General features: G+C 43.7%; 1 protein-coding gene across 1 annotated transcript in view; it reads left to right on the plus strand.

Annotated features, from left to right (window-relative positions):
• LOC149455653 (cytochrome P450 2K1-like) overlaps positions 1 to 24,053 on the plus strand; it is a 63,911-nt gene that overhangs the window by 11,217 nt on the left and 28,641 nt on the right. The window contains exons 2-5 of the mRNA XM_089686046.1: positions 7,927 to 8,111; positions 11,033 to 11,195; positions 15,173 to 15,322; positions 23,647 to 23,807. Of these exons, the coding sequence (XP_089542172.1) occupies positions 7,929 to 8,111; positions 11,033 to 11,195; positions 15,173 to 15,322; positions 23,647 to 23,807 (657 nt within the window). The 5' untranslated portion in view covers positions 7,927 to 7,928. The remainder of the gene's footprint in view (positions 1 to 7,926; positions 8,112 to 11,032; positions 11,196 to 15,172; positions 15,323 to 23,646; positions 23,808 to 24,053) is intronic.

Here is a 24,053-nt window from a genome sequence, read left to right on the forward strand (position 1 = left end):
GAGTTGCTCAGGGGGCAGAAGAAACCATTGAGCAACTGGTGGTGCCCAGACCTTACAGGAAGTTGGTGTTGGAGTTGGCCCATGGACACATCCTTGGGGGTCATTTGGGGGCGGAGAAAACACTGGAAAGAGTACTGCAGCGGTTCTATTGGCCTGGGGTCATTAAGGAGGTGGAAAATTACTGTTCCTCTTGCCCTGTGTGTCAGAAGTCGGCCCCTATGCCCCATTTCCGTAGTCCACTGGTACCTCTTCCCATCATTGAGGTCCCCTTTGAAAGGATTGCCATGGATTTGGTAGGTCCGCTGGTGAAATCCGCTAGGGGGCATCAGTACCTGTTGGTCATACTCGACTATGCCACCCGCTATCCAGAAGCAATTCCACTCCGAAATACCTCTGCCAAGACAATAGCTAAGGAGCTATTCCTCGTTTTCAGCCGAGTGGGTATTTCAAAGGAACTGCTGATGGACCAGGGAACCCCCTTTATGTCCCGGGTGATGAAAGAGCTCTGCAAACTGTTCAAGGTAAAACAGTTGCGCACCTCTGTGTATCATCCCCAAACTGACGGGTTGGTGGAAAGGTTCAACAAAACCCTGAAACAAATGCTAAGGAAGGTGGTAGATAAGGATGGAAAGGGTTGGGATTATTTAGTACCCTATTTGATGTTTGCCATCCGGGAGGTACCCCAGTCCTCCACAGGGTTTTCACCATTTGAGTTGCTCTATGGGAGACACCCAAGGGGGCTGTTAGATATCGCCAAGGAAACTTGGGAAAGTGAGAGTTCTCCCCACCGGAGTGTGATTGAGCACGTCGCCCAAATGCAAGATAGAATTGCCCAGGTCATGCCTATCGTAAAGGAACATTTGTCCCAAGCACAGTTAGCGCAGCAGAGGGTGTACAATCGGGGGGCCCGGACCAGGTCGTTTGCTGAAGGAGATAGAGTGCTAGTGCTAATCCCTACGGTTGAAAGCAAATTCCTGGCCAAATGGCATGGCCCATACGAGGTGATTGAGAAAGTGAGTGAGGTGAATTACAGGGTCAGACAACCAGGAAGGCGGAAACCGGAGCAGATCTACCACATCAATCTGCTAAAGGCCTGGAGGGACAGGGAATCCCTAGTTGCTGAGGGTTTGTCACCAGCGCCATCTAACTGCTTGGTTCCGGAGGTTGGAATAGCAGTCACCTTGTCTACAATTCAAAAACAGGAGGCTAAAGAGTTTGTGCTCCGCAACACAGAGGTTTTTTCTGAGCTGCCGGGACAAACCTCGGGGGTGGAGCATGACATTATCACCCCACCGGGTGAAAGAGTGAAACTGAAACCCTATAGAATCCCAGAGGCTCGACGGGAGGCAATACGTGGGGAAGTACAGAGAATGCTAGATTTGGGGGTGATAGAGGAGTCCCAAAGTGACTGGTCCAGCCCCATAGTGTTGGTGCCCAAACCAGATGGGAGCTGGCGATTTTGTAACGACTTTCGACAGTTGAATAAAGTTACAAAATTTGACACCTACCCCATGCCAAGGATAGATGAACTAATCGACCGACTGGGAGCAGCCCGGTACATGACAACACTAGACTTGACGAAAGGTTATTGGCAAATTCCCCTAGCTAAGTCGGCAAAGGAGAAGAATGCATTTGTAACCCCAGAAGGGTCATTCCAGTATAAAAGAATGCCGTTCGGGTTACAGAATGCACCGGCCACCTTTCAGCGAAAAATGGATCAGATTCTTCGTCCCCATCAGAAGTATGCTGCAGCGTACTTGGACGATGTGATTATCCATAGCGCAGACTGGGCCTCACATTTGCCAAAAGTTCAGGCTGTGCTAGACTCAATATGGAAAGCTGGGTTTACGGCCAACCCAAAGAAGTGTACGATTGGACAGGAGGAGGCCAAGTACCTGGGGTACACTATTGGGAGAGGGGTAATAAAACCTCAGATAAACAAAGTGGAAGCAATACAGAATTGGCCACGCCCAAATAACAAAAAGCAGGTACGGGCTTTTCTAGGAATTGCTGGCTACTATCGGCGATTCATTCCCCATTTTGCTTCTATGGCAGTACCCCCAACCAACCTGACAAAAGGGAAGGAGTCTGTCATGGTTAAGTGGTCCCCTGAGGCTGAAGCAGCCTTCCTGTCTTTAAAAAGGGCCTTATGTAGCCAGCCAGTCCTATACTCACCAGACTTCTCAAAAGACTTTGTGGTCCAGACAGATGCATCCAATGTTGGCTTAGGAGCAGTGCTGTCCCAGGTTTGGCAGGGGGAGGAGGACCCTGTAATCTATCTCAGCCGAAAGCTAAAGTCTCACGAGGAAAATTACGCCACGATTGAGAAGGAGTGTTTAGCGGTAAAGTGGGCCCTAGATTCCCTTCGGTACTATCTGCTGGGCAGACATTTTGACCTGATCACAGATCACGCTCCCTTGAAATGGATGGCTCAAAATAAGGAGACCAATAGAAGGGTAAATAGGTGGTTTCTGGCCCTACAGGAATTTACCTTCACGGTGAAGCATCGCCCCGGTGTTCAGATGGGAAATGTGGATGCTTTATCCCGGGTACATGCCTGCCTGGCTACTGGTGTTACAACCCCAAGGTTGAAACAAGAGGGGGGGGTATGTGACAGTAGGCAGGTGAAATCACCTGGTTGCGTCCTGGATGGACGATATATTTGTCCGAGATTCAGGGTTTATGGGGATTTGTACCACTAGAGGGAAGTGCTGAGTCCTTCAGCACTGAGATAATGAGCCCAGCTGAAGGTAGTGGGCTCATTAACACTTGTATAAAGCTTCCCAGAGTGCTTAGGGAGTTGCTCCACCCTGGAACCAGATCTGTGCCTGAACTGTCTGGGGAGCTGACCTGGTATCTGTGTGCAGAGAGACCAAAGCCTGTGTGGCTAACCTCCCAGTACTAGCAACTAGGTATAGCAGCAGGCTGTACCTAGTGGGTAGCTAGGGAAAAGCTGTTGTTGCAGTAAGTAGCCAAGTTGGCCAGGATTTATTTTGATGTCTCTTTTTGTTTATCAATTTTTCTGTAAATATTGTAAATAAATTGCACCTGTTTGTTTTCACCTCCACTATTGTTGTGCTGTGCCTATCTTTTTTTTGTGTTGTGCACCCATCCAGGGGGTCACACACACCCGCTGCCGAGCTAACCCTGTTACAATATATATATATATACAGTCATGGCCGAAATTGTTGGCACCCTTGATATTTTTCCTGAAAATCAAGTATTTCACAGAAAAAAGGTATTGCATTAACACATGTTTTGCTATACACATGTTTATTCCCTTTGTATGTATTGGAACAAATATAAAACAGAGGCAGAAAAGCAAATATGACATAATGTCACACAAAACCCCAAAAATGGGCTGGACAAAAGTATTGGCACCCTTAACTTAATATTTGGTTGCACACCCTTTGGAAAACATAACTGAAATCAGTCGCTTCCTATAACCATCAATAAGCTTCTGACACCTCTCACCCGGAATTTTGGACCACTCTTCCTTTGCAAACAGCTCCAGGTCTCTCTTATTGGAAGGACACCTTTTCCCAACAGCAATTTTAAGATCTCTCCACAGGTGTTCAATGGGATTTAGATCTGGGCTCATTGCTGGCCACTTCAGAACTCTCCAGCGCTTCTTTGCCATCCATTTCTGAGTGCTTTTTGACGTATGTTTGGGGTCATTGTCCTGCTGGAAGACCCAGGATCTTGGACGCAAACCCAGCTTTCTGACACTGGGCCCTACAGTGCGACCCAAAATCCTTTGGTAATCCTCAGATTTCATGATGCCTTGCACACAGTCAAGGCACCCAGTGCCAGAGGCAGCAAAACAACCCCAAAACATCATTGAACCTCCACCATATTTTACCGTAGGTACTGTGTTTTGTTCTTTGTAGGCCTCATTCCGTTTTCGGTAAACAGTAGAATGATGTGCTTTACCGAAAAGCTCTATCTTGGTCTCATCTGTCCACAAGACGTTTTCCCAGAAGGCTTTTGGCTTACTCAAGTACATTTTGGCAAACTGTAGTCTTGCTTTTTTATGTCTCTGTGTCAGCAGTGGGGTCCTCCTGGGTCTCCTGCCATAGCGTTTCATTTCATTTAAATGTCGACGGATAGTTCGCGCTGACACTGATGCTCCCTGAGCCTGCAGGACAGCTTGAATGTCTTTGGAACATGTTTGGGGCTGCTTATCCACCATCCGGACTATTCTGCGTTGCAATCTTTCATCAATTTTCCTCATCCGTCCACGACCAGGGAGATTAGCTACAGTGCCATGGGTTGCAAACTTCTTGATAATGTTGCGCACTGTGGACAAAGGCAAATCTAGTTCTCTGGAGATGGACTTGTAACCTTGAGATTGTTGATATTTTGCCACAATTTTGGTTCTCAGGTCCTCAGACAGTTCTCGTCTCCTCTTTCTGTTGTCCATGCTTAGTGTGGCACAGACAGACACACAATGCAAAGGTTAAGTGAACGTCTCTCCTTTTTATCTGCTTTCAGGTGTGATTTCTATATTGCCCACACCTGTTACTTGCCCCAGGTGAGTTTACAGGAGCATCACATGCTTGTAACATTCTTATTTATCCGCAGTTGTGAAAGGGTGCCAATACTTTTGTCCAGCCCATTTTTGGAGGTTTGTGTGACATTATGTCGAATTTGCTTTCTTTCCTCCCTTTTTTTGTTTTGTCCCAATACACACAAAGGGAATAAACATGTGTATAGCAAAACATGTGTTAATGCAATACGTTTCGTGAGAAATACATGATTTCCTGGAGAAATATCAAGGGTGCCAACAATTTCGGCCATGACTGTATATATATATATATATATATATATATATATATATTATTTTTTTTTTTTTTTCTCAAAAATTTTGGGGGTAGGTCTTATTTTTTTAATGTCCAGGCGTGAACAGGGGGTGCAGAGGTGAGTTGCAGGCAGTTGTAGATGAGGGTTACTATAGAGAGGGCCGGCTGATGACAATTATGAGCTGCAGTCAGGTGTTGCAGAGGTGAATTGACAGGTGAATTTCAGACAGGGTGCAGAGGTGAGCCACAGACAGGGTGCAGGGGTGTGTTACTGATGGGATGCAGAGCTGAGCTGTGGCCGGGAGGTGCTGAGCTGAGCTGTGGCCGGGAGGTGCTGAGCTGAGCTGTGGCCGGGAGGTGCTGAGCTGAGCTGTGGCCGGGAGGTGCTGAGCTGAGCTGTGGCCGGGAGGTGCTGAGCTGAGCTGTGGCCGGGAGGTGCTGAGCTGAGCTGTGGCCGGGAGGTGCTGAGCTGAGCTGTGGCCAGGAGGTGCAGAGCTGAGCTGTGGCCGGGTGGTGCAAAGGCAAGCTGTGGCTGGGGAGTGCAGAGCTGAGCTGTGGCCAGGGGGTGCAGAGGTGGGTTGCAGATCAGCTCACCTCTGCTTCCCCCCAGCCGCAGCTCACCTATGCATCCTGTCTGCAACTCACCTGTAAATGTATCTCTGCAACACCTGACTGCAGCTCACCTTTGCACATCCCCCAAGATGGCCAACTAACGGTTTCCAAAACCAGCATGATGTCACGTTCCCTCTGTTTTTAAGTACGAGACGTATGTTTGTAATTCGGGGAGTGCTTGTACTGTCATTACTGGTATTAGACTAGAACTAAAGGCAAAACATTTTTTCCTCTTTTTGGATAGAGTAAGGGAGGGTATTTTTTTTTTTTACGATCTGTGTCCCATTGTGGGGATTGCCCTTCACTTCCTCTCCCATAGCCAGAACAGGAAGTAAAAGGAAATCATTCCAAAGTGAAGACAATCCCTAGATATCACATCTAGTGGCTCCATTGGAAGATTTCTCCTCTAAATCTGTTATGAAGTCAACCCACAATTTAGGATTTTGTTTTACTTAAACTTTTAATGATAAACTGGACAAATAAAGAGGTTTGATCTCCCTAATGGGGGTACAGATGCCAATACACAAAACTTTATCACGTACAATGATAATGTTTTATGTCTGTGTGGTCATTTCTTCCATGTCGGGTTATGAACTTTTCAGACTACCCTTGTAAAAGTGACAAGAGGCTAATCTAGAGCTTGCTTGAAATTTTAGTATGAAATATCCATACGGTATGCAACATCAAAGGCCACTTCAGACCTTAGAGGTCTACTCCAATGGGTTACCACTTATACAGGGAGAACATGCAGTATTTTATGCATGAATGTACATTGTGTTAAGGCAGCCCATTAATTTAGAATGTCTTGCCAATGTAAGACATAAAAAAATTTTACTTTTTTTTCAATGTAGTGCACCAAAATTCATATCATGCGTTGCAGTACGCTGCAGTTCAACACTGCTCTTTCTACTACCACTGCCATCTTTTTAGCCACTTCTTCTGGATCCAACATCTTCCCTCTTGATATATTAATAATGTAACTCCTACACATGCACATTGAGTTTAGATCTTCCCAGCTTTGAAGCTCCATTTGGGGTAACTTAAAATTGGCAAGTGTTTGTTGAATTACCCATGCCTTGAAGGCAGTGTACTCAGATAGAAAAAGGAGACTGGGAATAGTTGTATTTTGGCAGAACAGACACAGGGGTTGATTTACCAAAACTGGAGAATGCAAAATCTGGTGCAGCTCTGCACAGAAATCAGCTTCCACGATTTTCTGTCCAAGTTTAATTGAACAAGCTGAAGTTAGAAGCTGATTGGCTACCATGCACAGTTGCATCAGATTTTGCACTCTTCGGGTTTAGTAAATCAACTCCACAAAGTCTCCTCTACCAAAAAAGCAATGGTTTAATTTTTGAGTTTAGTCCCGCTTTGAAAAATATTTTGGTAAGCTAAATATTTTAAATATGCTGAAAGTTTTTCAATTGTGCATTTCATTGTTTGGCCGGAATTTTGCTTTTAGGTTTGCTGATGGTATCCATGTTTTGACACAACATAAAACAGTAGAGAATTCTGTCAACTGAAAATCTGACCTGCCATCATATAAATAATTTTAATTGATTTTCATTAAAAACGATATTACCAACATTTTTTATCTAGTATTTTTTCCAGTGTTTTTTGAGCTTCAAACAAAGGCTAGTGTGAATGGAGTCTTAAGCAGGTGTATCTAATAAAGTAGCTTACGGTTCGGTGTCTGCATTCACCTTACAATAACAAAAACAACCCATAAGATTCTGCCTTTTTCCTCATTTCAAGTTGTATCAAACCCAAAATCAAAAATGTAATATATTGCAGCTTACCAATCATTAGATGTTGTGGCTGCATCAGGTTTTTAAGGCTTTTTTCCTCACTATTTTCACAGGGTGATCTGACCAGTAACACACTTCCTGTGTGTTAGAGTGCCTCCACTCTGGATGAAGGGGCACAAGAGGCACATTTAGACAACAGCATTGTCAGCCTGGGGGGAGGGGGCCATTAGATGTACAAGCAGATTTAAAAACACTAACAAATTGAAGCCAAACTCCAGCTTCAACTCAAAAAATTAGTTACAGAAAAGAGTTTTTATCCCTTTAGGATAAAGATTTTACATGATTTTGCAAAGATTTTATAGATCATTGTAAGTCACCCCTACCAGTGTTAAATGGTTTGTCTCATCCCTGTAAACTGATATGTCTGTAAGAGAGCTTGTTCTTTTGAAAAATAACAGACTAACTGGCCAGATCACCAGATGAAAATAGAAGAAAGAAAGAGCCTAAAAAAGAAAAGTAACATCACATCTAACAATTGATTAGCTGCAATATAATAAATGCTTGCTTTTCAATGTAATACTGCTTTAACTACAGGAAGCTAAAATATGATTGGTTGTTTGTCTATACACCACTGAGGAAATGGTAATTCCACCATGACCTTCCTTAATAAATAAATCCATACTCGGTGTTTCATTCCCATTATATTCTTCTCTTTTTCAGCGTGTGTTTCTCATTTCTATTTTTCTCATTGGGTTTTGTTGCAGACATGTATCTAACAGATCCAGCCACAGCTATCATCTCCATGTTTACCTGTGTTTTTCTGGCAATTTTTTTATACGGACAGAAGAAAAAGGTTCATCCAAACTATCCTCCAGGACCTCCACCTTTGCCGATTATTGGAAATATGCACATGATAAACATGAAGAAACCACACCTGACATTTTATGAGGTAGGATCCTGGGCATACAAATGCACGGCCCAACAGTTCTCCAGTTGAAACTAAAACATGGAGTGACTTATGACAGAGATTTTCTCCCCTTCTACTATCTTCATGGAAGACAAAACTTTGGCCAATAGCTAAATACAAAGTTTAAAACACATGTGAATGGGTTCATTTGCCAAGTGTCCATGATTCTGTTCAACTACTTTTGTAATTCACACACCCTATAAAGATGACACCACTTTATATTTTTTAGTTAATGAGTACAGTGTGGTCACTTCCTTGCCCCCAGTCTGCTCATTCAAGAGTAAATAAGCAGCATCATATGCGCGACTCCCAAAGGCAGAGGCTTGATTGGACTTGCAGTTTCTCAACAGCTGGAGTACTGCCGGTTTGACACCCCTGATCTATATGATGTTTCAGAGCCTGATTAGTTGATACCGCTGGTCCTCCTAATCCAAGTTTGTAATCTCATGTGAAACAAAATTCAGTTATACAGATTTGGGATAATTATACCAGACACACACAGCAATAAAAACTTTTATAAATGAAAATTTTAAATGTGAGGGTGGGGTAATAATCTCATTTGGATATGTATTGCACTCTGTGCCCCCATTGAGAAGAACTCCCATGCTTCCCCTTGCATGTCCTGGTGACAGGTGATCGATAGACAGGACAGGACATAAGGAGAAATCTGTCCAATAAGGACACATAGAGCTTTCTAATAGTAAGGTGAAGGTGGTTGAAAGGGGCCACATAAGGCTCCAAATAATAAGCACAGCACAGCAGTTTAAAATGTTAAAGGATAGATAAACTTTAAAGTTGAACTCCAGGCATAGAACATAACTATGTGGAAAGACGGGTGCACAGATATTACAGATTTTTTGGATGATGTGATACGAATTGTTTATATTAATTTTTTTTCATATATTATGTGATGATCATTGGTAACAATTGTTACAGGTTTTGGCTTTATCCCATTTTTATTTAATTTGTAGACATGCATATAGTAGTTTATTTAATTTTTATACACATTTGAGATCATTGATCTGACCAGCGTGGCATTTTTTACGCTCTATTATGTGGGAACACATAATAGTGATCGTGAGCTGTTCATTAAGAGAGGTAAAAGCACGTACGCAGTGCAAGAATATTAATTCACTTCATACTTTTGTAGCACAACCCCTTATGCAGGCCATAGACGGGTCGTTTATTGGCAGAATTTCACGCCGTTAGTGGGGCCAGCCCGTTGTCCGTATTTTGCGGTTCTTCTCATTTATTTTTATCGGTCATACTGGAAAATCCACGAAAAATGGACGTTTTTCGTGGACATTATTGGCAGCATCGGCAACGGTACCGACCAATTTTTCATTTATCGGCCGACAATTCGGCCGATAAACGGCCCATCTATGGCCAGCCTTAAGAGTTGCTAAAGTTGTGGGTCCCTCTAAAGTCCTGCACAGCCAGATAACAACATGCATTTTCTTCACACTTGCACACTGAAGTCATAAAACAGTCCTTGAGCTTGTTTTTTTTTTTTTTGGGTATTGAATATAGATAAGGTTCAGGAGTGTATGGGATGCCCAAGGGAACTGTCACTGAGGACAACTCCTTAGCAACTATGTATAAGTCCTTAGATAAATAGCCTCTCTTTGAAGAGCTCTCCAGCCTTTCTGATGTACCTCCTCAGACCCCAGATGAATCCTCCTCTTCACCCAGCTGCCTGATGGTATCCCTGGGTGAGGGGGTCCAGAAGCTGCCACATCAAAATTAACCTGAGCTGGTCTGGATTCCCACCAGAATGCCCTCTCCCCTTATCTGGCCCAGGGGATGTAGAACTACTAACTCAGTCCTCTCCCAAAACCAAGGTCATAATATTTCCTCCCCCACATGCCCCTTCCCCTGGCTTCTCTATCAAGATTGATGGCTCAACTATCAACTCGTCCCTGCACGCCAAAGTACTAGGTGTAATCCTGGACTCTGAACTCTCCTTTTGGCCCTACATCCAATTAATGTACAAAGCCTGCTGCTCAATCTCCAAAATATGCCTCTTCCTAACCAATGACACCACCAAGCTCCTAGTCCACTCCCTGGTAATCTTTCGCCTTGACTACTGCAACTCCCTCCTCATTGGCTTACCTTTACATAGACTAACCCCTCTTCAGTCCATCATGGATGCTGCTTTCAGACTCATCCACCGTACCAACCATTCTGTGTCTGCTACTCCTCTCTGCCAATTCCTCCACTGGCTTCCGGTCACCTAACAAATTAAATTCAAAATACTAATAACAAGTTACAAAGCCATCCATACAGCTACATCACTAACCTGGTCTCTGAATACCAACCTAATCGTTCTCTTCAATCCTCCTAAGACCTCCTGCTCTCTAGCTACCTTGTCACCTCCTCCCGTGATCACCTCCAGGACTTATTCCAAGCTTCTCCCATGCCCTGGAACTCCCTACTCGAATCGGTCTGACTGTCTCCTACTCTGATAAGAAGAATTTTCAGGAATTGTCTAAAAGTGGACAAAAAGGCCTACCAGCCCCCACCTAACAAGTGTATTTCCACTTTCTCCATCAGCTCTTCCCCACAGTTATGACCTTTTGTACCACTGACCCTCCCTCTTAGATTGTAAGCTCTAACAAGTTGATTGCTATTGTATCCAATTGTATTGTAATTGTACTGTCTGCCCTTATGTTGTATAAACTGTTGGCGCTATATAAACCCTATATAATAATGATAATAATAATATAGAAACTAGGGGGCTTTGAGAGTCCTTCAGAAAACAAGAAGCCAAGCGGTTATTCAACTTCTCAGCAACTCATTTTCAACATTTCAGTTTTTGGTGGACAGTTCATTTAGGTGGCAATGTAATATAAAATTTAAGTTGGATTTTAGAGATTAGTAATGATTTCTATATTACATTGCAGCTTGCTAAGAAATATGGCCCAGTGTACAGCTTACAGATAGGGCCACAGAAGATGGTTGTGCTATCTGGCTGTGAGATGGTGAAAGATGCTCTAGTCAACCATGCTGAGGTGTTTGCCAACAGACCACATATCCCAATTTTCACGGAAGTCACTAAAGAAAAAGGTAACAATAACAACTCTTATCAATTTCCAATTTAACGATGGTCATTTACAGTGCTTTCTGACTTTGCAAGGAATCACCATAAGACAGAAAAAGTAGTAATTGCTTTTAAAACAGTGTTATTAAACCCAGGACCCTGCATCCACTATATCTGGTCTCCCACAGTACACAGAACATGGAAGTGCAATTATTTTAGTAAATATAAACTGCTAAATACATTTTCTCATCGGCAGTTAGAGCAGTCTTGTGACCTCTGTCTAGACAGTGCTGATTGGCCCTGTGCTGATCACATGCACTCTCCCAAGAAAAAAAAAACTCTCTTGCAATATACACCAAACTGAGCATGTGCAAGCCTATGGTTCAGTCTGGAGATAAGTGGTGGTCGCTTGAAAAAGGTGAGGAACAGAGAAGAAATGATAAAACAGCCTTTATACAAAATGCAGAGGATTAATCCCTTAGGTTCCACAGTGAGTATAACCACCATACCTTACTACATATACTGACTGATTTTACTGTTGTGGGTTTAGTAATACTTTAAACTTAAGTTGCTGCAAACCCTGAGCTTGCAAGGTATTTCCAAAGAAACAAAAAATATACCCCGTGTTTTCTTCCTTACTGTGGCCAATCTGCTTGAAATTTCCATGTTAACTTCACAACCACGCCCGCTCTCTGTGGCTCAGGTGAAAAATGTTTTCAGGCTTCATTTAAAAAAATAATCAACAATATTGTTACAATTTAACCACTTGCCCTCCAGATTTATTCCCCCTTCCTGACCAGACCATTTTTAGCAATACGGCGCTGCGTTACTTTAACTGAGGAGGAGGGCTTAATTTTGTTGTTTTGTGTGCAGATCAAATGAAACTTACTTGTCCTGCACTTAACTTCTGTTAATGCAATCTTGCAAGTGCAAAAAGTTTTTTTTTTTTTTTAATTTAGTAAAAATTATACCTATATAACACCTTATAATTCCTTCTTCAATTTATTTAATTAGCCTCATGTATTTATTTTGCTTTAATTAGCCACATGTATTTATTTTTTTTTTCTTTTTGCCTCAGCTGATTTTATGTTTTTTATCATTCAACTTTGTATTCATTCATTTATTTTGCAGCCTTGCATTAAAAGAAATGGACACAATTTAAAAAACAACCTTGATTCATTTCTAAAAAAACTTTTCTGGGCTTTGTATGAAACCATAATTTAATAGCAATCTAAACAATGCAAATCACAGCATATTTTTATTTCTTATCCACAGTCACACTTGTTTTAAAACTAACACTAGCCAAAACATCATTTTTTTTGTTTCTTTTTTAATCTTTAGAATATATACAGTAGATCAGTTTCAAGGCCGTACGATATACACTGATCAGCCATAAAATTATGACCACCCACCATCACTCATTGAGGCATGAGCTCCACTAGACCTCTGAAGGTATGCTGTTGTCAGAGGTGTATTTACCACAAGGCAAACAAGGCATTTGCCTAGGGCGGCATTTTTTAGGAGGGGTAGCACTGCCCCTCGGAAGAAGGGACGGAAAAAGGGACACACGGCATGGTGACCTGGTGGGTTCCGAGAGATGCTGTGGGTTTCATGATGGTGTATGCAGAGCCCGACTCTCGTTCCTGGAGATATCCGGAGCTGTGAAGGTGAGTGTCTCTTTCTTTTGCCATGGGGATGGCGGCTGGTGTATGGGGGACAGTGGTAGTGGAAGGCTCGGGTGGAGGGCAGGGTTGTTCTTGGTCAATGTCAGGCTCTTTCTGCGGGGGTGGGCACCAATTTTTGTGTTGCCTAGGGCAGCACAAAATCTAAATACACCACTGACTGTGGTATCTGGCACCATGCTGTCAGTAGCAGATCCTTTAATCCTGTAAGTTGCAAGGTGGAGCCTCCATAAATGTGACTTGTTTTTCCATCACATCCCACAGATACTCAAATGGATTGAGAATTTGGAGGCCATGCCAACACTTTGAATTTGTGTTCTGCAAACCATTCTTGAATTCATCAAACAAGGTCACCTTTTTACATTGCTCTGTGTTCCAGTTCTGATGCTTATGTGCTCATTGTATACACTTTTGCCTGTTTGCACATGCCAGCAAGGGCACCCTGACCGGTCTGTTGTGTTCTGACACCTTTCTATTGAAGCCAGCATTAACTTTTTCAGCAATTTCACTTGCTGCCTAATCTATCCCACAAAATTTCAGGTGCCATTGTAAAGGGATGATCAAGGTTATTCACTTTACCTGTCAGTGGTCATAATGTTATAGCTAATTGGTGTATGTATGACTTTGTTATATAAAGTAATAACAACATTATTGCTGAATAAATAGGTCCATAGCAGAAATGTAAAAATTACTCTGGTCTACAAATATACAGGTACAAGCGACAAACTGGTTAAAGTAGTCATTAAAGCAAGTATATGCCAGCAGTGTAGGCAGGGTAGACTCCTGCATGATACTTTCGGCCTTCTTCAAGTGCACCTAAGAATCCTCAAAAACTTGCTGTTTTCTATTCTGCAAGATAAGGCATTTGTTGCTAGTATTTTTATTACGTCTTTGTAAAGGTAGATCTACGGAAATGCCCTTTTGCTAGTTTATTTATGTGACCCCGTCACTTTTTTGAACATTCAATTTAAAGGTGTCTCTGCAAAGAGAAGTATTTCCATGTACCCCTTTTGCTAATCTGTGGTAATTTCTTGAGCTCCAATGAGGCTTCCAGTGGAAGACTCTTTAGTTTCCGACACACTTCAGGGTGTGTTAGATACCTGGTCCCTCTTTTGAACACTGTAGTTCCTTCCATTGAGCTGTGTCAATTCAGGACACAATAGTGATGCGAGGATTAAGGAAGGAACCACAGTGATCAGCAGAGATTCCTGAACCAGCAGAGCTTGGAAGGACAACAAAGCAAAAAGTGAAGTATTAACAGCTCTCTTGAAGATGTATAGTCTACCCTAGCATTGGAGGTCAGGCACTATAGTTGTCTTTGTATTTATCACCTATAGCAGTCCCCTTTCCCATAAGGCAAGCTGGTTTTCCAGTACTCGATTTCTCCCAAGTCATGTTGCAGTGCTACCACATCAGGGCAGGCACAAGCTATCAAACATCAAACAGGGATTTGTGGTTAACAGACAGGCAGAGTGGTCCAGTGGCAGTCTGGATTTAGGGCAGGCAGCATTCAGAGAGTAGTCAGGGTCAAGTCCATGGTCACATGGCAGGCTGAATTCAGAAAGTAGTTCATAGTCCAATCCGATGTCAATAACAAGGAAATCTAAGCTAACTGGCAGGGCAGGGATCGGGCAAAGGTGAAGGACAAGGCATGGGAACAAGGCAGGAGAACAGGGAGACTGATGCATGTGTTGCAAACATCATCACAAGCATGACATTAAGGGCTTAGCAGACTTAAAACAGGTTTGGATTCCACCCAGAAGCAACGTCTAGCAATCACCCTGCAGCTGGACAGTCAGGAAGGGAGAGTGCAGCTCAGCCAAAATCGGGATGCTGGAATAAGATCAGTAGCTACTATGGATCAGGAATGTTACACACTCCTGACAGCAGGGGTACCTTTAAAATGAATATATAAAAAGAGTGAAAGAGTACCTTTAAAATACCGCCACATCTGCTTTTTTCCAATAAATCAGTTCTGGGTGGACTACATTTTTTAAAGCTTACTTACAGTGGCTATGAGAGCTCCCATTAGCTACCAGGGGTCTCGTTATTACCTACAGTGAAAGCAGATTTTACATGAGTCAGCATGGACTAGCACATGGATGGACACAGAGAACGACTATACATTGCCTCCTGTTTCAACGCCATACATTTATTTTCTAGTATAAATAATATAACCATTTTCCAAGGTGATTTTAGCCTCACCACCCGTAGAAACACCATGGTGTTTGCATCCATTGAACTTTCCAGCAGTAAAATCAAAGGAAAATGTTATATAAGCATATCCAGTTGATAGACTGCATGTTTCCTTTTGTCTTCAGGTCTTCTGTTTTCTAATGGTGATATCTGGAAAACCATGAAACGATTTACTCTTTCTGCTCTACGAGATTTCGGATTGGGGAGCAAAATAATAGAAGCTAAGATCACTGAAGAATGCAAATGTCTGGTAAACAGGTTCAAAGCCTACAGAGGTCAGAAATCGGTTTGTTTTTGTTGCTACAGTAATAGATTCCTGTGTTGCATTGTTAGTTGACTGTTTTCCCCAGTAAACTTGTATTTCTGTTGGCAAGTTGGTTACACACAGTCAAATGTTGTTTCAGTTTCGATCTTTCATGTCTAAAAAACTGTATCAGCAGTTAAGTAAAGTGAATGTCCACATGAATGAATGTCATTAGAATGGGTTGTTTTGGTAGGACTTCACCTTTTGGTGCTGCTTGTGAAAATTTTCGTAAGGAGAAAATAAGTTCACACGAGCAAATCCGCAAATCAAGTACAAAAACTTTGACATATGTTTGCATTCAAAGAAACTTCACAAAACATTTAAGTACTGTCAGTGATACTTATTTTATTTGCACTAACATGCAATTATTTAGGACAAGCTTTCGGGGTATGTCCCCTTCTTCAAGGTCCAAGCAGGACTACTTCACAAGGTTTTAGCAGAACAAAACATTTATAAAGCTTAGCTCAAACAAAACATTTATAAAGCTTTCTGTAGCTTTCCTTGAAATGGCTTTGTCATTAGGATACAGGCAGTAGCTGAACTACTGTACAACTATAGCAGCCCAAAGAGCTGATATGTGTCCTGGGGGTGGGAAAGAATCCCATTAGGAGCAAAGGCAAATTAATCCTAGAATTCATGTGTATATAAAAAAATAGCCAGTACTTTATCATCAGGGACTTAAAAGGCTGCTGTTGACTGTAAAGCTTGGCCATACACTGGTAGAATTTCAGCCAATTCCTGTGTATTAGCTAAAATTCTAAGAGTGGGTGAAACTGCCGGTACTGCCCAAGTTGACAATCTTTGATTAAAAAATAGAGTTGGGAGGAAATTGTCAGTGAAACTGTGACTGCAGCCAATCAGCTACAATCATGGATGTGCACAGCCTATTGCATTAGGGTGTGCACCCCAAAGCCAAAACACACGTGTGTGTGTGTGTGTGTGTGTATATATATATATATATATATATATATATATATATAATATATGTGTGTGAACAAATATATTAAAACATGGTTGGTGTCAGTAGGATAGTGGGTGGTGTCAATAGGGCAGTGGACAGTGTCAGTAGTTTTGTTTTTTTTTTTGTTTTTTGTCTTTTTAGCAATGTATTTCTAAATAGACTCCTGATGTCTCACTTTAGAGACAGCAAAAGGGACTGAGAACAGATTCCCCAATCCTTTTCTTTGCAGCCTCTGCTGCACTGCACAATGGATGAATGGGAAGTGCTCTTCACTGAGTGGCTTCTTCTTCATTCAAAAACGGAAGCATACTAAACTCAGGTTACTATGCTTCAGTAATAAATGGACACAGTGAGCGATCAATACCAATCACTCACTGTGTTATTCATAAAAGGGAAGGGGCTGGTAAATGACCCCCCTCCCTTCTTTCCCCAGGGTCCTATCATCCTCTCCCTTCCCTCAACGCCCCGCAGATGTACCACATTACCTGGGGAAGCCCCTCTTCTCCAGATACACCACCGATCCAGCAATGTACGCATGGGGGGAACAATCCAGCCAGAGGACCTCTATGTTTACCCAATGGCAGAGAAATCCGGGAGACACAACCTTAATGCAATCACTGACACCCAACTACTAATCAACTTTCCAGACCGCCAAGGATGGGAGCACAGGATGGGCAGAGCTGCAATTTTCTATCCCTTCCCCATTGGAGACTGTGGTGAAGTGGGCATGGTATTTGTGAGAGTCTACGGGACTCAGAGCACAATGCAGCCTTTTCCACTACACAGAGCTGGAGGATGTCTGTGTGATCACCGTACACAGAGCACTGATTTGTATACCAGACCGCATAGGCATACACAAAGGGTTTGACTGGGCACATCCCAATGATTAGGGTGTGCTCAGGCACATCCAGCACACCCCATGCACATGTTTATGGTTACTGTAACTGTTTGGGTATACTGATGGCCCTGAGTGATTACAGTCACAATTCAGTAGCCAGCGGGGGTTGTCCATCCACGCTGTTTAGTGTGGCTGGGTGAATTAAGTGGTCTCTCCCTCATTCATCCAGCTGGGCTGAATGCAAAAGACCTAAATGTGTATGGTCAACTTAATTTAGACCCCTTGTGAAGTCTTCTGTATTGAAGAGCTGATGTCAGACACACAAAAGGAGTCTTTGGGATTTTGGTGTTTCTCATTTTCTCCATGTAACAAGCAGCAGTACAGCTTTGCCCCCCTCATCATCTGGGAATAAGCCCTCAGAATGTCTGCTGCAGCCAGGCCACTCTGAAACTTTCCTGCATGCCTAACAGACTTCATGAGGCTATAAAAAAACAAAAATGTCTTCTCAGACTAAAAACTGATACGATAGCTGGGTTTGCAGTTTTGCAAAAAATGCAGAGTTTATATAAACCTGTTATGCAGCACTAAATATCATGTCCTAGGTGTGGCAATGGGTTTAGGAGTGCTAAAAATCATGTCATAATATATAGTATACTACAGGTAAATAAGTGCTGAGCTTTAAACAATACATATACAATACTGTGCAGCATTTCTACACACTTGCCTATAACTTTTGCAAAGTATGAATGCTTTCAAAAATAAATATTTTAATTGTTTATTTTATAAATTTACAAACTGAAAAGTGAGTGAAAAGAAATAAAATTTCAATCAAATTAATATTTAGTATGACTACCCTTTCATTTTAAACCAGCATCTATTCAAGTCATCCAGCTTTTTTGAGGAAGCACAAAGAAACAGACTATAGACACAGTGGTCAGCCAAGGAAACCTAGCACAATAGATGAAATACACATCATGCTTACTTCCCTTTGACATTGGAAGATGTCCAGCAGTGCCATTAGCACAGAACTGGCAGAAACCAGTGGGACCCAGGTACACCCATCTACTGTCAGGAGAGGTCTGGCCAGAATTGTTCTGCATGGAAGAATTGAGGCAAAAGGCCATATCTCCGATATGGAAACAAAGCTAAGCCATTCAACTATGCACAAAGACACAGGAGCTGGGATACAGAAAAATGGCAGCAGGGGCTCTGAACTGATGAGCTAAAATTTTAAATATTTGGCTGTAGCAGGAGGCAGTTTGTTAGCCAAAGGGCTGCAGAGTGGTACAATAATGAGTGTCTGCAGGCAGCAGTGAAGCATGCTGGAGGTTCCTTGAAAGTTTGGACAGCATTCCTGCAAAAGGAGTTGGAGATTTGGTCAGGATCAATAGTGTCCTCAATGCTGAGAAATAAATATAGGCTGATATTTATTCATGATGCCATACCATCAGGGAGGTGTGTGATTGGCTTCAATCTTATTTACTTTTTTAGAACTTTGTTTTATTGAGATTTTTGCATGAGGAATAGACAACATTACATCCAACAAAGTGATACTGATCACGAGCATAAACAATAAAAAAATTGGAGGGTATAACTTCCGTTATCTTCAGAGGGTCAGACAAAGGTAGAGTTCACAGATTACAAATAGTTGCTGCCGCAACAAGTGTACATTGAACAGCAGAATACTTGCCAGTTACAGGAAATTTTTGTTTCCAATAGGAGTTGTCACAGAGTGCCCGTGCCTTCCCTACCCCCGTTTGCCTGTCCCTCTGCCTGTCCCTTCACCCCTCCCTTCCCCGTTGCTGGTTCCTCCTGTCCTGCCAGCCTACATCAAAGGGCTGTGCAGGATGGGAGGAAACGCCCCTGTGGTGCGGTTAGCACCTTTCTGGCCAAGGGCCTCCAAAGTGTCTCCGTGCGCCCCCAGCGGGCACGTCGTGGGCACAAGGTTTTCACGCGTTCTGCGCCCACCGGAGACAAAGGCTGCGCTCCCTTAGCACAGCCCGAGTGAGGGGGAGCATGCCTCGTTGCCCCGGCAACCCGACACTGGGCCGGTCATTGCCGGAGCAACCCGGAAGCGCCCCGCACGGGTTTTAAAAGGCTGGCGCAAGACCAGGCCGCTCTCTCTTCCTCCTGTGCCGCTGCTGGAGTGTGGGCCGCTGGGGGGCCTGGGTGGGGGGACCGGGCCTCCACGGCCATCCCTGCTGCGCACTCTGCGAGAGACTCACCCAGGGGTCAGGACTACTGTCCGCTGCCACTCTGCAATACTCCGGGGCTGGGAGTGTCCCTGGAGGCTGCCCGTGTGTGTGTGCTCGTTCCTGCTCGGGACGTGGTGCTGTGCGGTGTCTGCGCTGAGACCAGGCCACCCAGCCAAGACCCTGCCGAGCCCCTGTAAACCTGCTGTGCCCCTACCTGCTGAAGCCCGCTATGATCCTATCAGCTAATCGCTGGGTCCCTGGGAAGCTGCCCTGTCTGCTGATCGCTGGGCCCCTGGGAAGCCCTCCTGTCTGCCAGTCGCTGGGGCCCTGGGAAGATGCCCTGTCTGCTGATCGCTGGGGCCCTGGGAAGCTGCCCTGTCTACTGATTGCTGGGTCCCTGGGAAGCTGCCTGCTGCTGAGCGTCCGCAATTTGCCTACCTCCCTGGAAGCCGCCTTCTGCTGAGCGTCCGCAAGACGCCTACCCCCCTGGAAGCCGCCTGCTGCTGAGCATCTGCAAGACGCCTATCGTGAGTGTCCCTAGAAGCCATGAACTGCCCCTAGTGTGTGTACAGACCACTCTTGTCATGAACTGCCCCTAGTGTGTGTACAGACCACCCTTGTCATGAACTGTTCCTATTGTGCGCACAGACCACCCTTGTCATGAACTGTCCCTATTGTGCACTCAGACCACCCTTGTCATGAGCTGCCCCTATTGCACGCCCAGACTTCCCTTACTTGAAATGCCCCATGGCGTGCCCAGAGTATAGCTACCTGGGATGCCCCTGAGTGCTTGAGCCATCACTACCTGCTGAGTCCCCATTAGCCTGATGTCCCTAGAAAGCTGGGTGGAAGCTGTGTTGAGGTCAGCCCCCCTAGTCAAGGTCCTGCTGAGTCCCCGTGAGCCTGTTGTCCCTAGTATGCTGTGTGGGAGCTGTGTTGAGACCTGACCCCACAGCCAAAGTCCCGCTGAGCCCCCGTGAGCCTGATGTCATCCCTAGTATGCTGTGTGGGAGCTGTGTTGAGGCCAGACTCCACAGCCAAAGTCCCGCTGAGTCCCCGTGAGCCTGATGTTGTCCCTAGAAAGGTGTGTGCAGGTTGTGCTGACGTCAGACCCTATCGCCAAGGTCCCGTTGAGTCCCCGTGAGCCCACTTACCATGGGTGTCCCTACAAGCCGCATGTCGCGGAGTGCCATGAACTGTCCTGATTGAGTGTCTTTCATAGTTCAATAAAGCTTTGTGTGTTCCCCATCTTCTGTGTGTGTTCTGTCCTGCGTACACTTCCGTTACAGGAATGCCTGCAGGTAGGGAGAAACCAACCACAGTATCCTACTAGAAGCAAAAAGATAAAGAGGAAGAAAGGAAGTTAGGTAAGTGTAGTGTAAGAAAAGAATGCAAGGAAAAGGAATATGGACTAAGGCATATCAATCACCTGAGTATACAAAATGTTGTTTCTAGAGGCAGTACCATGGCGATACTAGCAGTAACAGGTGACTCTCTAATGGACTCTGGCCAAAAGTAGGCCACAGCAAGAAAAAAGAGATTTACTGTAGTTGGGGAGATCTAGTGTCATTTAGCCAGATTTGCCAATATTGGAAAAATTTCAGAAGGGTCTGCTGTGCTTTAGCAAACAGTGGTCATTCAGAATAGCTATGACTGAATGTAATGAGGAGAGATTGGAGCTTTTCCATGTTTTGGCTATAGATAGGCGTGCTGCGATGAGAATGTGTGTGTTAAAATAGGGTGAAATGCTATTGGCCATGATTGTAGGCCAAGTCCAAAGAGAGCCACCTCTGGTGAAAGGTCAGTAGTAGACTTTGTTAAATCCTGAACAAAAGTTGAAATATCCTTCCAGAAAATACATACATGCGGGCAGGACCACCACATGTAAAGGAGAGATCCCTCAAGTCCACAGTTCCTCCAGCATTCCGGCTTCGAGTTGGGGTAGATAGTAACCAGCCTTCTTGGGGTAAAGTACCCTCTGGGATATATTTTCATAGCAGATTCCCAGTGGGATGTGTTTCTAGAAAAGGCAGAAGGGGTGCGGAGAGCTTGGTACCACATGAATGGGGGTGCTTTGATTTGCAAAGCTGCTTCCCAGAACGCCATTGCAGGAGATTTAGTGCTGGGATCTGGTCGTACCAGAGAGCTATATATGGTGGATATTCCTTTCTGCATGGCCTTTGTGGAGTCGTAGAATAGTAGAAGATCTTTCGTCATGGTGGTTGTTACGGAAAGGACCTTAGAAAGGATATGTTGTATGCGTAGGTATATGTAGAAGTCTTTATTGCTAAATTTGAATTTGGCAGAGATTTGTTGAAAGGTAATAAGACTTTGAGTTGTGACGAGAGTCCCAATATTCTGGATACCAGCATTAACCCAGTGATGAAGCACTAGGTCTTGTGACAGTAGTTGTAGCGACAATAATGGTATACTGTATAAAGTTTGTACATGTAAGCCAGCTGAGGATTGCAAAGAGGAGTTCCAGGAGAAGATGGTGGCTTGAACGGTGAGCATGGTGGGTGATATCCCTGCCAGAGAGCACCTAGCAAAAGTTTGGGTTGCAAGTCCAGTGCAGTAATTTAAATTTGAAGCCAAGGGAACTGGGGGTTCAGTGTCCAATGACCAATTTTTTTGCTCGGTCTAGAAGGGCTGCCTTGTAATATTTGCTGACATCCGGTACTCCAAACCCATTGTAACTTTTAGGGAGGCATAGTGTGGAGGGTTTAAAACATGTTTTTTTACCAGCCCATATAAAGTGGTTGATGATAGCCTGCAATTTCTGCAGATCAGAAGCCAAAATAGGAATGGATAAAATCCTGAAAAAGTAGAGGAGGTGAGGGAGAAGAAACATCTTGGCTAATGCTATGCGTCCTGCCCAGGAAGCTTTAATGGCATTAAGATCCTTGCTGAGATTTTAAAGTTTAATAACCAGGGCAGATTGGTTAGTCCCTAAAAGGTTAGAGAAAGGCATTATGAGTTGGTTTCCTAGGTCTGTCATTGAGGAGTTCGGTGCCCAGAAGGGAGAAATCTTAGTTATAAATTTTGTGTCCAGTGCCAAGGAGACTCCCAACATAGCAGATTTGGAATGGATAAGTTTATAAAGTGAGATGTTAGAAAATTGGTCAAGGAGTGAGCATAGAGGAGGTAGTGAAAGTTCCAGATCTGTAAATGAGATAATATCATCAGTGTAGAGGCCTATTTTATGTGAAGTATGTCCTACCTGTATACCTTTAATCTGCGGGTGAGTTCATATAGCTTGCGCCAGGGTTTTGATCACCATAGTGAAAATCAAGGGGGAGAGAGGGCTCCCTTGGCGTGTGCCATTTGTTATTGGAAAAGGGTCTGATAAGAGACCCAAGGTCCATACCTTCGCACTGGGGGTCGAGTACAACCCCATGATGGCTCGAAGAAGAGTACCAGAAATGCCAAACTTTAATAGTACTGCTTCTAGATAATGCCAATGAATGCAGTCAAACGCCTTCTCTGCATCTAAGGAGATAAGCAGAGAAGGCAGTTGGTGACGCTCGGCCCATTGAAGATATATCCTGGTGCCATCTAAAGATTGTCGATTGGGGATAAAACTTACTGTACTTGGTCTGGGTGGATGAGGTGTGACATATATAAGAAGCTAAATGAGAAGCGAATAATTTGGCATATATTTTTAGGTCTGTATTGAGAAGTGAAAGAAGACGATAATGTGCAGGATCATGGGGGGATTTTCCCAGTTTAGGGATGGTGACGATTACCGCTTCTAGGGATTCAGATGGGATTTCTCCTGTAGCCAGAAATCTATTAAGAGAGTTTTTTAGGTGAGGCAATAGTTGGTCAGGATAGCCTCTGTAATATTCATTGCAAAACCCATCTGGACCTGGGGCTTCATTGGTAGGCAAAGATTTAATGGCAGTTCTAACTCCCGACTCAGTAAACAGTTGGGAGATTTGCTGTAGTTGAGTATTTGTCAGAGATGGGAGTTGCAAGGGTTCTAGGAATGACCGAAATTAAAGGGGATTGGCCCCAATCTTATTTACAATGCCAATGACCCCAAGCAAACAGCCAATGTCATTAACCACTTCAAGTTCGGACCCTTTTACCCCCTTCCTGCCCAGGCCAATTTTCAGCTTTCAGTGCTGTCACACTTTGAATGACAATTGCGCGGTCATGAAACACTGTACCCATATGAATGTTTTAGCATTTTTTTGAGACAGATAAAGCTTTATTTTGGTGGTATTTATTCACCACTTTAAACAGGTGCTCAGGTGCTTTTTAAACATATTATTGGCTAATCTTTGTGGTTATTGTAGGAAAACCATTTGAAAACTCCACAATTGTGACTGCTGCTGTGGGCAATATCATCACCTCTATTGTACTGGGCAATCGCTTTGACTATGACGATCCAAAACTCTGCAAGCTCTTGGCAATTATTAGAGAAAACATCAAAATCATTGGCTCCCCAATGATACAGGTAAGTTCATCTTTACTGAAACTGCAAATTGTGGTTCGATGCTGCTAGTTATTTTATATTTGCCAGAGGAACTCTTCCATCAGGATAACCCAAAGAGAAGTAAGATCTCTCCTCATTTAGCCATTGCTGAGCTAGCTCTACATGAGAAAATGTTTGCCATTTTTAGAAGCTTTTCATTTGCTTTAAATTAAAAAACGTTAAAGTGGTTGTAAACCTTTACATATACCCAGTGAAGTAGCTGGCCTC

The sequence above is a fragment of the Staurois parvus genome, unplaced genomic scaffold (assembly GCF_062004578.1).
Source record: "Staurois parvus isolate SC_StPar_1 unplaced genomic scaffold, SC_StPar_1.0 ptg000390l, whole genome shotgun sequence".
NCBI lineage: Eukaryota > Metazoa > Chordata > Amphibia > Anura > Ranidae > Staurois > Staurois parvus.